Source organism: Plutella xylostella, chromosome 15 (assembly GCF_932276165.1).
Source record: "Plutella xylostella chromosome 15, ilPluXylo3.1, whole genome shotgun sequence".
Classification (NCBI taxonomy): domain Eukaryota; kingdom Metazoa; phylum Arthropoda; class Insecta; order Lepidoptera; family Plutellidae; genus Plutella; species Plutella xylostella.
In genome coordinates, this window is record NC_063995.1 from 9,207,868 (window position 1) to 9,221,273 (window position 13,406).

The window sequence follows — 13,406 nt, forward strand, 5'->3', positions numbered from 1 at the left end:
GTTTATTGGATATTTCTAAGTAGGTTAAATACAGGATTCAACTTATCTCGCGTGTTCGTTCACACGTTCGTCAAAAGCTAACAATATTATATTTTTCGGTAGGGCTATGCAGGGAGACTAAACGCTTCTCCAAAATCGAAAAGTGGAGACACATTATCGGACGCGGCTGTCACGAAGTTTGCACGGTCTTTAGGGACGGCTCGTGCCAGATCGCTCTCGGACGTCTGCAAGCTGAAAGTCAGTCCAAGGTTACATCCGCGACTTACATCCGATAGTTTGAACAGCGTAGTGTAAATTAATTACCTACATACCTATAAGTCACGTCAGAAGCATTTTTACTATGAGAAGGGGGTCAGGTTTCTCTGCACCTGACCGTACCAATAACATTCCTCTACCGCGTGCGTGCCCGCGTAGTCAACGTGAACGTAACAGGCACAATGGCATGGCGTATCGAAACTCGCAGGGTAAAGCTAGTAGCAATAGTTATCTATATAAGTACTATACTTTGTATAAAATATAGCATGAGCCCTATGACAGCAGTCAAAATAGTCAAATCCATACATTTCGTTTTATCATAATTTCGTTTTCAATGGACAACCGACTTTTATGTGGCATGAAGACTAAAGTAACTACTTTTACAAAGTATAAGTAGGTACTTGTGTAATGTTAGATTTTAAATCTTTCTTAATGGCAACACTTTTCCTGTCAGCTGTCAAAATGACATATGTCTGCTAGCCCTCCCCTCCCCTCCCCCCACCTCACTTCAGCCGCCGTTTTGTTTTTCGTTTGGCCCGGTTGGTGGTGTCGTCGTTTTTTAATCACTCTTCTTATTTTATTCCACCCACATTCATTTGGTGGTTGTTGGACGAGTCTCGGCAGCGGGTCGTATCAATTTTAAAACTATTGTGATCATAACTTTCTTCACAAGGTAAGATATCATACTTTTAAAGTTTCGAAGGTTATATCATTTATCATATTCATCATCAACCTTTTCAAGATTATCATCTGTGTTCAAAGGTCTAAAAAGTATACAATTTATCCATATAGCAAAAAATTAAACAGATGATTGCTTTATATACGAATAAGATGTACAGTAAACAGTGGTAATTATCAATTTAAAATAACAATATTCCTAACTCCTAACAATCTGTTAGATAATGTGTTACTTACATAAAATATGCATATACTTAATTTTATAGTATGTTTGTTACTTGCTAGTATATTTTATAAATTGCATGGTGGTATATAAATATGATTTAAAATCATGGTTTTGTTGATTTTTTTACTTAATATTTATTTTTGTGCTCCAGAGTGTAAATTTCTCTTCAGAGACAGTTAGTAAGCACAATGCCTGTATGTTTACCGTGTTATTTTAATTAAATAATGCATTTTATTTGCCTTAGATACAATATGGCTGGAAACAACACAAGAAGGCTGATGCAGTATGTCGCTGACCACACTAGGATATCCACCCGCGCCTGTGAGTATACCGGTTGAGCAGAACCCTTCAACCTATTCAACAGGGGAATAAAGGGAGCCTACCTGAGTAACATATCAACTGATCCTTGCTCAAAATGCACTGGACATAATTATGTGTGTTTCATCATCATTACACATAATTATGTCCAGTGCATTTTGAGCAGTTATTGACTGAAAACTTTTCTGTTTGGCTGATCCTCTCATTATGGACGCAAACCTTAGTTCAGCTCTCATTTGTGTGTTACCAATGTGCAAAATAAAAAAGTGATTTTTTATTGTAAGTGACTATTTATAGAACTATTTTTTTTTACCACTTCACCTTTAAGATTATTTTTACATGTTTCACACACATAAAGGATTTTAATGTCAACCCAATTAAACACATACAAAAGCCTGTAATTAAAAATACAATACCTTTCATTTCATGCTGAATACTGTATTCAGCTTGTTGTTGAACAAGTTTTTTTGTAATCAATTATTAAGGCTTGTCTGTACATGTATAATATAAAGGGTCAATGACTTGGACCAGTTTTCCCTTGATGTACTGCAGTTCACTACAGTTCAGCCAGTGAAAACCTGTCTTCAATACTTGAACTAACTTTATGCCCTTGTATGTCACAACAAGGAGTCTGAAGAACACCTGGGCTGATATATTGCAGACAAAATTATGTCTGTTTTGTTTCACTAATATAAGGAGTCATATAACATTTTTAGAATTCATAGAAATGCAAATAAATCTAAATTATGTGGGATGACCTGAGATGACCCCTATTTTTTACCTAAGATGACCCCCTATTTTTTACCGACTTAGAAAAAAGGAGATTACATTTTTATCACAAACTGTCGTATTCTTACGGATCCCTTTGCGAGTCCGTCACAGACTTGGCCGCATTGACATATACAATTTTGAAATCATTGCTTGGCCGGTATTTCTTTGTTTAATTATTTTGCATACCGTCATGTCTAAACACGACATTGTTTAGACATAGAATAACGGTACTTGTTATTATATGGTTTAGATGGGACAGCCAAGCGCGTGGTGGCGGCCAAGCCGGTCGTGGAGATGGACGGGGACGAGATGACGCGCATCATCTGGGAGAAGATCAAGGAGAAACTCATCTTCCCCTATGTTAAGGTAAATGTGGCATTGTACTAGGTACTGTAGCGACAGCCTGGGGATAAGACACCAGAGGTGCGATAACAGAATTCGATGTAGTTTCGAAAATATGTAGTATCGAATCCTGTGATCGCACCTCTCATTCTTCTCAGAGTGACAACTACCTGAGAGTGGCTGAATGAAAGGGTATAGTTTTTTTTACCCTAGACTGTACCTTTAATATCCAATCATGTGTAACAAAAAATCCAATGTGTCTGCGGGCTGCGCATGTGATTTTTACCATGACTGTACCCTGTATCTACGATTTAGTTTGCTAATACACAGCTTTTTCAGAGAATTTTCTTGAAATTGGTAGGTACTAGTTTATTTTATTTCAATGCCTAAAAAGAGTAATAAACTCGTACATCACAACTTGTATAAAGAATACGTGCCTACTAATACCTATATTATTGTAAAATAAATACCAAAATTTATTTAGAACAGAAATAGAGTCTTATTATGAGAAACAAAAGCGCCAACTAAACAAAATACTGATAACAGGGTAAAGTACACTCACATATCTATTATGTGATAACCTGATCGGGTTTACTGTGGCAAAGACATAATTAGGTATATGATAAAGATAGCGGTAACCTACACCTACAAACGTATGCAAACTTGTGATAAATCATTTAGGTACATATCTCATTAAAAGACAAATAGAAATATGTACAAATTTAAATATTTACTAAACTTAAATAAATAAATTGTATTCACAAGGACGTTGTATGCTTTCTTGCTCTCTTCATACAACCAGTCTAGAAGTAGATATGATACCACAAAAAAATCTTTTCTTACTTACGTATAATACCTGTATTAAAAAGAACACGGGTCAGAAATGTGGAAAACCAAGGCATCTTGCAATAAGTAACTAAACCTCTTTCCAGCCAGTTTCATACAAACCAAACTGTTCCACAATATCAGTTTAAACCTTGCACCACTACATCCCTAACCAGCATGCGCGAATATGGCGCATGATAACATCGTGCGCTATATTAAGGAGAGGAGTGTCGGCCGGCCGCACCGAACAGCCAGTCCAGGTGCTGGCGATCGAGAGGCTGCAGTCCGCCAAGCAGACGGACTTCAAGTCATTCCGTATTCGGATTCCCGCGGCCCAGCAGAAGGTTCTGCTGGATAAAAACTTCTGGCCTGCGGGGATAGTGTTCCGCCGATACAGGGAGGCCAAACAGACTATTAAACCCCCTGATAATAGTGCTAGAGTTTAGTTAGTTTTAGTTTTTATAAAATAAGTTTCTAGAGTATATATATTAATATTGTTTGATTTATTTTAAAATGTATTTGTGTATTTTATACTATGGGCCATTGATGCCTGAAATAAATGGATATTATTATTATTATTAATTACTCAACTTCGCTCCTCTCTCCCGTAGCTGGAGTGCCTGTATTACGACCTGGGGCTGCCGCACCGCGACGCGACCGACGACCAGGTGACGGTGGACGCGGCGCACGCCATACTCAAGCACAACGTCGGCATCAAGTGCGCCACCATCACGCCTGATGAGCAGAGGGTCGAAGGTAACTGAGGATCACCAGCTAGTTATCTAAACATAACAATAGTCCACTGCTGTAAATAGGTCTGTCTTCAATCTTTATCATCCACTCACTTCCGGCTAGTCTAGAAGGCATCCAAAGCTACATATTGTTTGTGGTCATATATGTCAATTTGACCATTTAGCAACCCTAAAGGTCGAAGCACACATATCAAGGAAAAGATTGTCACCATTCATTTATTTTGTTATGTTCCTAGTATCTAACCCACTTTAGACACATAACCGTATTATTGAGGCAACAAAAGGCAATGCCATTTTTCATTACACATCTTGTGGATTTCGTCCCTGCCGCTATCCGTCATGCACCGACCATCAAACCCCAAAAACAGACTCATTATTCTCAATTCAACACCCCTAATCCCACTCTCATTCCAGAGTTCAAGCTGAAGAAGATGTGGCTGAGCCCGAACGGTACAATCCGCAACATCCTGGGCGGCACGGTGTTCCGCGAGCCCATCCTGTGTCCCAGCATACCTCGCGTGGTGCCCGGCTGGACCAAGCCCATCGTCATCGGACGCCACGCCCACGGCGACCAGTATAAGGCGCAGGACTTCTTAGTTACTAAACCTGGGAAGGTGAGGTTATGTGAAGATAATTGTGGAAGGGAATTGTGGTGTGGAATCGCTGCTTAATTTTAGTTTAACTTTCAGAAGCATAGATATTTGGATCCATAAAGTTGTAGAAACTTGTGGAAAGAAATAAAAATAGCAACAATAGGCAAAATTATACTCATAATCAGTTATAATATTCTAGTCTATGCTCATAATAGTGTTTAACGTTGTTGGTGACGATTTTTTTCATCTCTTTTGCCAATCGCACTTTTAGAACACTGTGTACTTACACCAAATTTTTTAAAGTCGAAGTCGTTATTTAATGAAGTCCTTATTGTTGTTCAGAATAAGTCTCTGCGTCACACTTTTCGGCTTACTGTACCACTTTTGCAACATTTACATAATTACAGGAGATCTAAAATGCCACCTACTACAACATACTTCTAAAGCCACCTCCCTCATCAGGTGGAGATGGTGTTCACGGGCGAGGACGGCTCCGTGGAGAAGCGCCTGCTGTTCAACTACAAGACGCCGGGCGTGGCCATGGGCATGTACAACCTGGACGACTCCATCCGGGCCTTCGCGCACTCCAGCTTCCAGGTAAGAAGATGGGGAGACTGGTGTAGACTGTACATTAATTGGATTTGAAAGCCTCTTATTGACACTGGAGGGGTTACTCTTACCAGAAACGGACAAACGAAAGTTGTGACATCTTTCATTACATTTGTCTTATAAAATCCATGTAAAAATTTATTAAAAATCAAAATCATATATATTTAGCGATCTTAAGCTCTAATAAATATTCTTTAGGCAAAAAAACAATCCAATCTTTGTGACCTTTTGCACTTGATCTCACCTATGTCATCGACCTTACTTTCGACATTGTATTATGTCTCGACTGCCCCGCGTGTCCTTCGATACCAAGTGATAAACTATTTAAATGCGTTTTATGTATTCAGGTGGCGTTGGCGAAAAAATGGCCGCTGTATTTATCCACCAAGAACACAATCCTCAAACAATACGACGGTCGTTTCAAGGACATTTTCGAAGAAATCTACCAGAAGTAAGAATAATTAGTTGTTGCTATTTTCAAACTACGGAATATATTTTTTCCCGTGGTCTGGTTGACCGAACAACAGAACCGTCGTGTAAAGAGAGATTTGGTCGTATAAAACAGCTCAACACACAACCCGTAAATATGTAGACCACTCCACTACAGCAAAGAAGACTCTGGAGAACCATTTTCAATCATTTACCATTTCATTTTTGCATTTCATTTCCACTGCGCCATCCGGTCGCAACCCCACATTTTCGACCATTACTTAAAGCCACAATTTCCCCCAGGGACTACAAGAAGCAGTACGAAGCGGCCAACATCTGGTACGAGCACCGGCTGATCGACGACATGGTGGCGCAGGGGCTCAAGAGCAGCGGCGGCTTCGTGTGGGCCTGCAAGAATTATGACGGCGACGTGCAGTCCGACATCGTCGCTCAGGTCAGTTAATAAATATGTGGGGACATCTCACACGGCTATCCGACCCCGAAGTAGCAGAGCCTGTGATATGCGTATCGGACAGCTGATATATGTACACAAATACATAGATAGATACATATTAAATATAAATACCAACACCCAAGAACCGAGTACAAATATCTGTATAGAACCCGGGACCTACAGCATAGCAGTCAGGGCCTCTAACCACTACACCATTCGATCGTCAGTGCAGTACGGCTTGTGTTGCCGTGGCAAGTAGGAATGTTGTCTTCTTTGTTCTGAGACCAGGAGTCTCGAGCGAGACGCTATTTCTCTTTCTAAGGGAATTACTCGAGAACTTTTAAAAGCGATAGCAATAGCCTGGTTTTCAGCAAGCCATTTTTATTAATATATAAAACTGACGATGTACATGATCTGCAGTATCATCTAGAGATTAAAAACAAGATACGAGGCTCGTTTATTTATTAAATAATTAAACGGATGCATTTGTTAATCTATCATAACTCGTAACGTGTGACCTACATTAATTGATTAACTGCCAGACACAACATCTGCATCTTTTCAGTTTTGCAGAGCCGTATTGAAGCCATAACATGATAATGATAACATTTGTGTGAAAGTTGGTTTAGATAATGTTATATGAACAACAATGTATAGGGGTTCTCTATTTTTAAATAAGATGGTGAATTTTCATACACTTCATTGTATCATGGTATCATATTACTGATTCATTCACTTATTAAATAGCATGTCTGTTTAAAGAAACCGTCTAGCGTTCTCTTTATTCTTGAAATGAAATATTCATACTTTCCCTTAAAATTCTTCATATTCATAAGGTATTTCCGAATAAAAACATAACGCCAAACGAAATCAAACAAATCTAACGTTGTGTCTAATCTACACATGCTAAACTTTGTCAAGAGCTGAGGTCAAGATGCTGTGTGTGACTAGATGTGTCAAAGGTTCCACTCGAGAGAGACAGGAGCTTCGCCCCCTCTCTGAATAGAATAGGATGTGTCAAAACCCGTTTTAGACACCCGTTACACATTGTTAATTTTTTATGGCTAAAATATCCACAAGGCCTGAACTGAAATACCAATTATTAACCATAGCCACCCTAATTCATGACATATTTTTTCTCCCCCAGGGCTACGGCTCGCTGGGCATGATGACGTCAGTGCTGATGTGCCCCGACGGGCGCACCGTGGAGTCGGAGGCGGCGCACGGCACCGTCACCCGCCACTACCGCATGCACCAGCAGGTAAGATAATTAATAATTATATACTCACGGGCAATCAAATAGTTCCACTCACAAAATGGCGACACCAAACGACCCCAGTTTATTCAAACATTTAATTTAAAATTTTAACAAAATTTTATTTAACGTAAAAAAAATTAAAAGACGCTCGAGGAGTTTCTTTCGCCATTTCTTTCCTTCTTAATGACGCGGCCTTGGTGAAATGGTGGTTGAGTAATATTAACCCACTTATTACGGGAAAAAATAAAAATCCCAAAAAATGCCATGTGTGTGTCTTTAAAGGAACAGTAGTCATAAGTGGGTTATGAGTGTTATGACTAGTGACAAGTCATTGTAAAATCGTACGCCAATTAATACAATAAACGATACTTCAATTTCAGGGCAAGCCGACCTCCACGAACCCCGTGGCGTCCATCTACGCGTGGACGCGCGGCCTGATACACCGCGCCAAGCTCGACGACACTCCCGACCTGGCCCGGTTCGCTACTGCGCTGGAGGAGGTCAGTGTTTAGATTAGCAGGTGTAACTACAGTGGGTAAAAGAAACCTGACGCGTCTTAGGCCTGGTTTTTTGATCTGTGGTAAAATTTAACCATTGGTCAAGTCACGTATCAAGCATGACATACCTACCTACTAATTTCGTTGGTTTTTAACAAATGGTAGCCATTTTTGACCAATGGTTGAGTTGACTAGGGATCAAAAAACTGGCCATTAGGTAGCATTGTCACTCTGCGAGGGTTCAGGGTGTTTAATATTAATATTAATAAAAGTAATATTAATCACCAACACGTACGTGTAACAGCTTAATTCCCTCACAAACCATAAATATTTAAATAAGCAAGGCGATTTGTTAGTTTAATTAACAAGATACAAAATGTATAGCTACTAAAGAAACTGATTACTGCTCTACTCCTAAAGTATCGCATAGTATTTATCAATCACATTCGTGACCCTTAACCTGATTATAATCCGGAGTAAATTAACGTGCGACCTTCATAACTTATTTTATGGTACATTGACCTATACTTAAATGTAATAAATGTTTATCATTTCTTGCGCTAATTAGCTCCAGTAACACCCTTAATATTATCAAGAATGCCATTGCGAGATTTTAAAATATACATATTTCCAATTTTACTGGATTTTTGCTCAATCAAGTACACTAATATACGATACAACTCGCCAAGCTTCTAACCTCCTATTTTTACGTACTTTAAATTCACCTTTTTGTGTACTCTTCTTGAATTTTATTTCTTAATTTCCAGGCGTGCGTGGAATGCGTGGAAGGCGGCAAGGTGACAAAAGACCTGGCCATCTGCATCCACGGGCTGGCCAACACGAAGGAGGGCATGTACCTGCACACAGAGGACTTCCTGCACGCCATTGCCGAGCAGCTGGAGCGCAAGCTCGCCAAGTAAACAAGCTGTAGAGAACCATAGACAATCGAGTCATCCAGTGAATTTTTAACTTTCGAACGTTATTTTTTTCTGTAGTCATCCAGTGAATTTTGAATTTCGCACGTTCTTTTTTTCAGTAGTCATCCAGTGAATTTTTAACTTTCGAACGTAATTTTTTGAAGTCGAGATATTTTTAAACGCAATGTATCTTTTGATATACCATTTATTTCATTGTAATTTAGTCCCTTAACCATGTCATTTATGTATCTTTTATTCATCGGTATTTCATGAAATCAGTGTAACTATAATAGAGTTAAGAATAATTTTGTTTTGAGTATTGTTTCTTACTCGTAGGTATAATTAGATAATGATTTACAAATACGTTTGAGCACTTGCTGGTTAAAAGTCCATTATTATAGAGAGAGTTAGAGATTATTAATTATTATTATGAATGCATTTAGCAATTTTAGCAATAATCATTGCATCAAAGTTCTTGTAATTTACTCACAAGCATTTTAATTTGCATTGTGGTTTTTGTATTTTTTTCTAAATTCTATTAAAATTTGGTTATGAAGAACATGTTATATATTTTATAAATCTAAGTGCAATGTTGTGTGCAGGTAGCTAAGAATTATGACGATGTGAAATCATTGTGAAACATAATTATTAATTATGTACTTATTAGCATTTATATGTAATGAATGATAATATGCTCACTATGTTTGCAGGTGTAGACTGATAAGAACAGACTGAAAGTGTGCTAACAAGATTTAACCAACTACCTACTTACGAAATTGTTGTCAAATTGATATTTTGAGCTTAATGTTATGAAATGAATGTCGATAAAACATGCGTTCTTTATAAGCTTTTATTTTTATAATAAATCAATATCACATAGCAATCTTTATGGTGTCATTTCCATCCTACATTTATACTTACGAAAGTTAGCGAAATATGGTTTTCAGTGTAACTAAGTATAACAGTATTTACCTAGGTAGGTACATAGCAAGGAATATAATACATACATTCACAAGCAATAAAAGTGGGTACTTACCAACGAAACGTTACTGACTGTAATGTAACATTCCCAGCGAGCATGTTACGCAACACCGTGTGTTAAAATTGGCTCGTTGCTCGCTGTTTTTCCCGTAACACTACGTACTGACTGCACGAATGCTCGCTGTGTAACATGTTACATTACACCTCGTCTTTCTTCCCTTACGGGGAAACCAGCGAGCAACGACATAAAAAAATAGTTTCTCGTTTCTCTGTAGAAAGCTTTGAATGAGCCCAACCTGACCTCTTTGTGCTTGGATTGAGACATGCTGTAGATATAATGTCATGTCTACTTCTATGTTTGCTTCCCTTCCAAGGACTTCCCTTCCCATACCTGCCCTGTTGCTGTACAGTAGACAATGGCCCAGGATTTAGAACTAAGAATAATAACAGACTAAAACAATCCAACATCCTCAGAATATTCATTTGCATTTTGTTTTAATCTGTGTGCTAAGTAACTGTCAAGTGTCATTTTTGTTTTCATTGTTTGTAAATTTTTGTTTACCGGTAGCTGTAAATAAAGGTTTTAATGGAAATGCGCATAGTAAATGTAAATACAGATCTAATTCAATGAATCGTTGTAATTGATTTGAACACTGATTTCACGATAAACAAGAAAATGCTGAAGTTTGGTGCCAGGTTCCTGTTAATTTGTTTCGCCATACAAAACACCTATTCAGAGTCTTGCTCCAAGTCTGATGATAAATGCACAGCAGATACTGAAAACAGATATAGTAAAGGTAACAAATTAATGTTGTACTTGCTTGTTTCCTATAGGTTTAATTTAGAATAGCCATGAAATACAATGTTAATTTTTCAGAGGTTAACAACTGGTCCGCAGAAATAAACAAAAAGATAAGCCTTGCTTTGGATCAATACATTCCTTGTAAAAGAGCCAACTGTAGCTGCCATGCAGATGTTATACACAAAGACTTGTTACCTTTTAAGGATGGAATTACCAAGGAACAGTTTGCACAGGCTCAAGCTAAAGCAACAAAATATCAGGTAACATTTTCATAATTGTAATAGGTTTTATTTATGACATGATTTGATTCCTAATAATATTATTTTTGAAGCATTTAAGTGCCCACAGCTCACACCAATACATGGTGTGACTTATACCATTGTCCCGGGAAATGGCACCATTTTAGGAAGATATTTTAAAAAGGGCATTATGCAAAAAGGTTTTACAAGTGGGCCAGAAGCATGCACTTACCACAAACTACACTTGCACAATTTGAGTTACAACAACCCTCACTTCTTTTCAACAACACCTTCTACAGGTAATAGACGGCACCCTATACAGAGAAGTTGATTGCCACTTCCCAGCGCGGTGTGCGGGCGTAGAGCACTACCTTGCCGAGCTGGCGCCACAGCTGCCTGACCTGGAGCTGGCCATCAACACCAGGGACTGGCCACAGCTGAACAGTGCTTGGGGACATCCTAAGGCACCTGTCTTCTCTTTTAGTAAGGTACTTTATTTTACCTCTATTTAGGGTACCCCCTGAAATAGTACAGTTTGGGGTTAAGAAAGCTAATCCCTCTTAGGTAGAATTATCACTCTGGGAGGGGTCAGGCTCTTTGGCCCTGATTGTTCCTATCCTATATGCCTGCTAACTGTGTAGGTGTATAATATTATGTACTTACAGCCCACACAGACATGAGGTGAATTAACTTATGTAGGTACTTTGGAACCAAATGAAACAACATCATTTATAAATGAACTCCCTTAAGAATCAGTTTATCAAACACTCAAAGGTTACATTACATTTCAGACTAAAGATTACTATGACATAATGTATCCAGCATGGAGTTTCTGGGAAGGTGGCCCAGCCATCTCACTGTACCCTACTGGTATTGGACGATGGGATAAACACAGGAAGTCAATATCTAAAGCTGCTGATAAGTAAGTATATGACAAACAGTCCAGAATATTTTTTATACTTACTAACCTGTATAAAAGATGTTGATTTATAGGCATCAAGAATCCCAATGTTTCTATCGGATACTAAAATTATAAGCAGGCCCTCTTCGAATGTACACTTTTGAATAATATTTTATCTAATAATAATATTTTTATTGTTTTAGATGGCCATGGGCAGAAAAGGAAGACATAGCATTTTTCAGAGGTTCCAGAACCAGTGGAGAAAGAGATGCACTTGTGTTGTTGTCTCGCTCTAATCCTGATCTTGTTGATGCCCAGTACACGAAGAACCAAGCATGGAAATCTGATAAGGTTACTTTCTAAAATATTTATGCTAGTTATAAATAAAATCTGAAAATGTAGCATTCCCTTAACCTATAAAATGTTTAACTTATGGAGCTAAATAGACAAGAGTAGCTCTACCACACGATAATTTGGTTTGTCAGGTGAACCAAAAGCCCGTCTTTATTTATTTGTTATACTTACAACAACTTTCAACGAACCATTATATTCTATTGAATGACCCTCAGGACACGCTGCACGCGGCGCCCGCGGCCGAGGTCTCCTTCGAGGACCACTGCCGCTACAAGTACCTGTTCAACTACCGCGGGGTGGCCGCCAGCTTCCGCCTCAAGCACCTGTTCCTCTGCCGCTCCCTCGTGTTCCACGTCGGCGATGACTGGCTCGAGTTCTACTACCCCTCACTCAAGCCTTGGGTGCACTACGTCCCGGTATCACCCGACGCCTCACAACAACAGATTAAGAGACTAGTACAATTCTTCAAAGATAACGATGAGTTGGGAAAAGAAATAGCAGAAAGGGGCTTCCAGCATATCTGGAATAATTTGACAGATAAAGACGTGAAGTGCTATTGGAGGAGGCTGTTGAAGAAGTATTCTAAGCTGTTGAAGTATAAAGTGGTCAAAGATGACAAGTTGAGGAAAGTAAAGATCTGATTATACTGTAAGGTAAGTAGGAATTTTATAAATCATCAAACATGTCAATGTATGATATTAGATAAATAAGCATAATAAATACATCTATTGATTTAAATGAAAGTCTTATTCTAATTTACGCATTTTTTAATAGGTACTAAAGTATAGTTCACATTTAGAGGATAGTATAGAAGAGTACCTACATAGTCGTAGGTAAATATAATAGACCACAGTAATAGACAGACAAGATAGATTTTAAAAACAATTGGATGACTACCTTTTAGAATCACAGTTAAGACATAACAGCATGAAAGTTCCACAGAAACAAACACAAATTTAAAAGACAACACATTATTAAGTAGGTATGTAAGCATTAAAAAATAATCTTAAATCTAACAGACACAATTTTGGTACATAGATAGGTACTTAATTAATTTCATAACTGCTCTACAGTAATCTTGTGGTGTGAATAATAATGAATATGTTATATTGCTTAACAACTAGCCGATCTATAACTGGCATTTTCAGTGAAATAAATCTGAAAAGCGTAGTAAATGTATGTTACATGTGTATGGTCATTCATAC

The 13,406-nt window shown here is 38.2% G+C and overlaps 2 protein-coding genes across 2 annotated transcripts; both read left to right on the forward strand.

Annotated features, from left to right (window-relative positions):
- Positions 1-757: 757 nt before the first annotated feature.
- LOC105388551 (isocitrate dehydrogenase [NADP] cytoplasmic) lies at positions 758-9,807 on the forward strand. The gene is made up of 11 exons (XM_038108097.2): positions 758-928; positions 1,404-1,480; positions 2,499-2,614; positions 4,027-4,171; positions 4,582-4,781; positions 5,223-5,357; positions 5,717-5,820; positions 6,102-6,252; positions 7,400-7,513; positions 7,891-8,010; positions 8,775-9,807. Exons 2-11 carry the CDS (start codon positions 1,411-1,413, stop codon positions 8,925-8,927), a joined length of 1,308 nt encoding a protein of 435 aa, XP_037964025.2. The 5' UTR covers positions 758-928; positions 1,404-1,410; the 3' UTR covers positions 8,928-9,807.
- Positions 9,808-10,441: 634 nt separating this feature from the next.
- On the forward strand, positions 10,442-13,182 carry LOC105388550 (O-glucosyltransferase rumi homolog). Its single transcript, XM_011559487.3, has 6 exons — positions 10,442-10,702; positions 10,783-10,967; positions 11,246-11,434; positions 11,738-11,868; positions 12,051-12,198; positions 12,417-13,182. The coding sequence occupies exons 1-6, from the start codon at positions 10,582-10,584 to the stop codon at positions 12,840-12,842; spliced, it is 1,200 nt and encodes a 399-aa protein (XP_011557789.3). The 5' UTR covers positions 10,442-10,581; the 3' UTR covers positions 12,843-13,182.
- Positions 13,183-13,406: the final 224 nt, after the last annotated feature.

Bases quoted from the DNA above. Each gene is read 5' to 3' on its own strand.
- LOC105388551 (XM_038108097.2), top strand. From the start codon at position 1,411: ATGGCTGGAAACAACACAAGAAGGCTGATGCAGTATGTCGCTGACCAC. The intron at 1,481-2,498 runs GTGAGTATACCG...TATATGGTTTAG, and splicing joins TAGGATATCCACCCGCGCCT to ATGGGACAGCCAAGCGCGTG. The intron at 4,172-4,581 runs GTAACTGAGGAT...CTCTCATTCCAG, and splicing joins TGATGAGCAGAGGGTCGAAG to AGTTCAAGCTGAAGAAGATG.
- LOC105388550 (XM_011559487.3), top strand. From the start codon at position 10,582: ATGCTGAAGTTTGGTGCCAGGTTCCTGTTAATTTGTTTCGCCATACAA. The intron at 10,703-10,782 runs GTAACAAATTAA...TTAATTTTTCAG, and splicing joins TGAAAACAGATATAGTAAAG to AGGTTAACAACTGGTCCGCA. The intron at 11,435-11,737 runs GTACTTTATTTT...ATTACATTTCAG, and splicing joins CTGTCTTCTCTTTTAGTAAG to ACTAAAGATTACTATGACAT.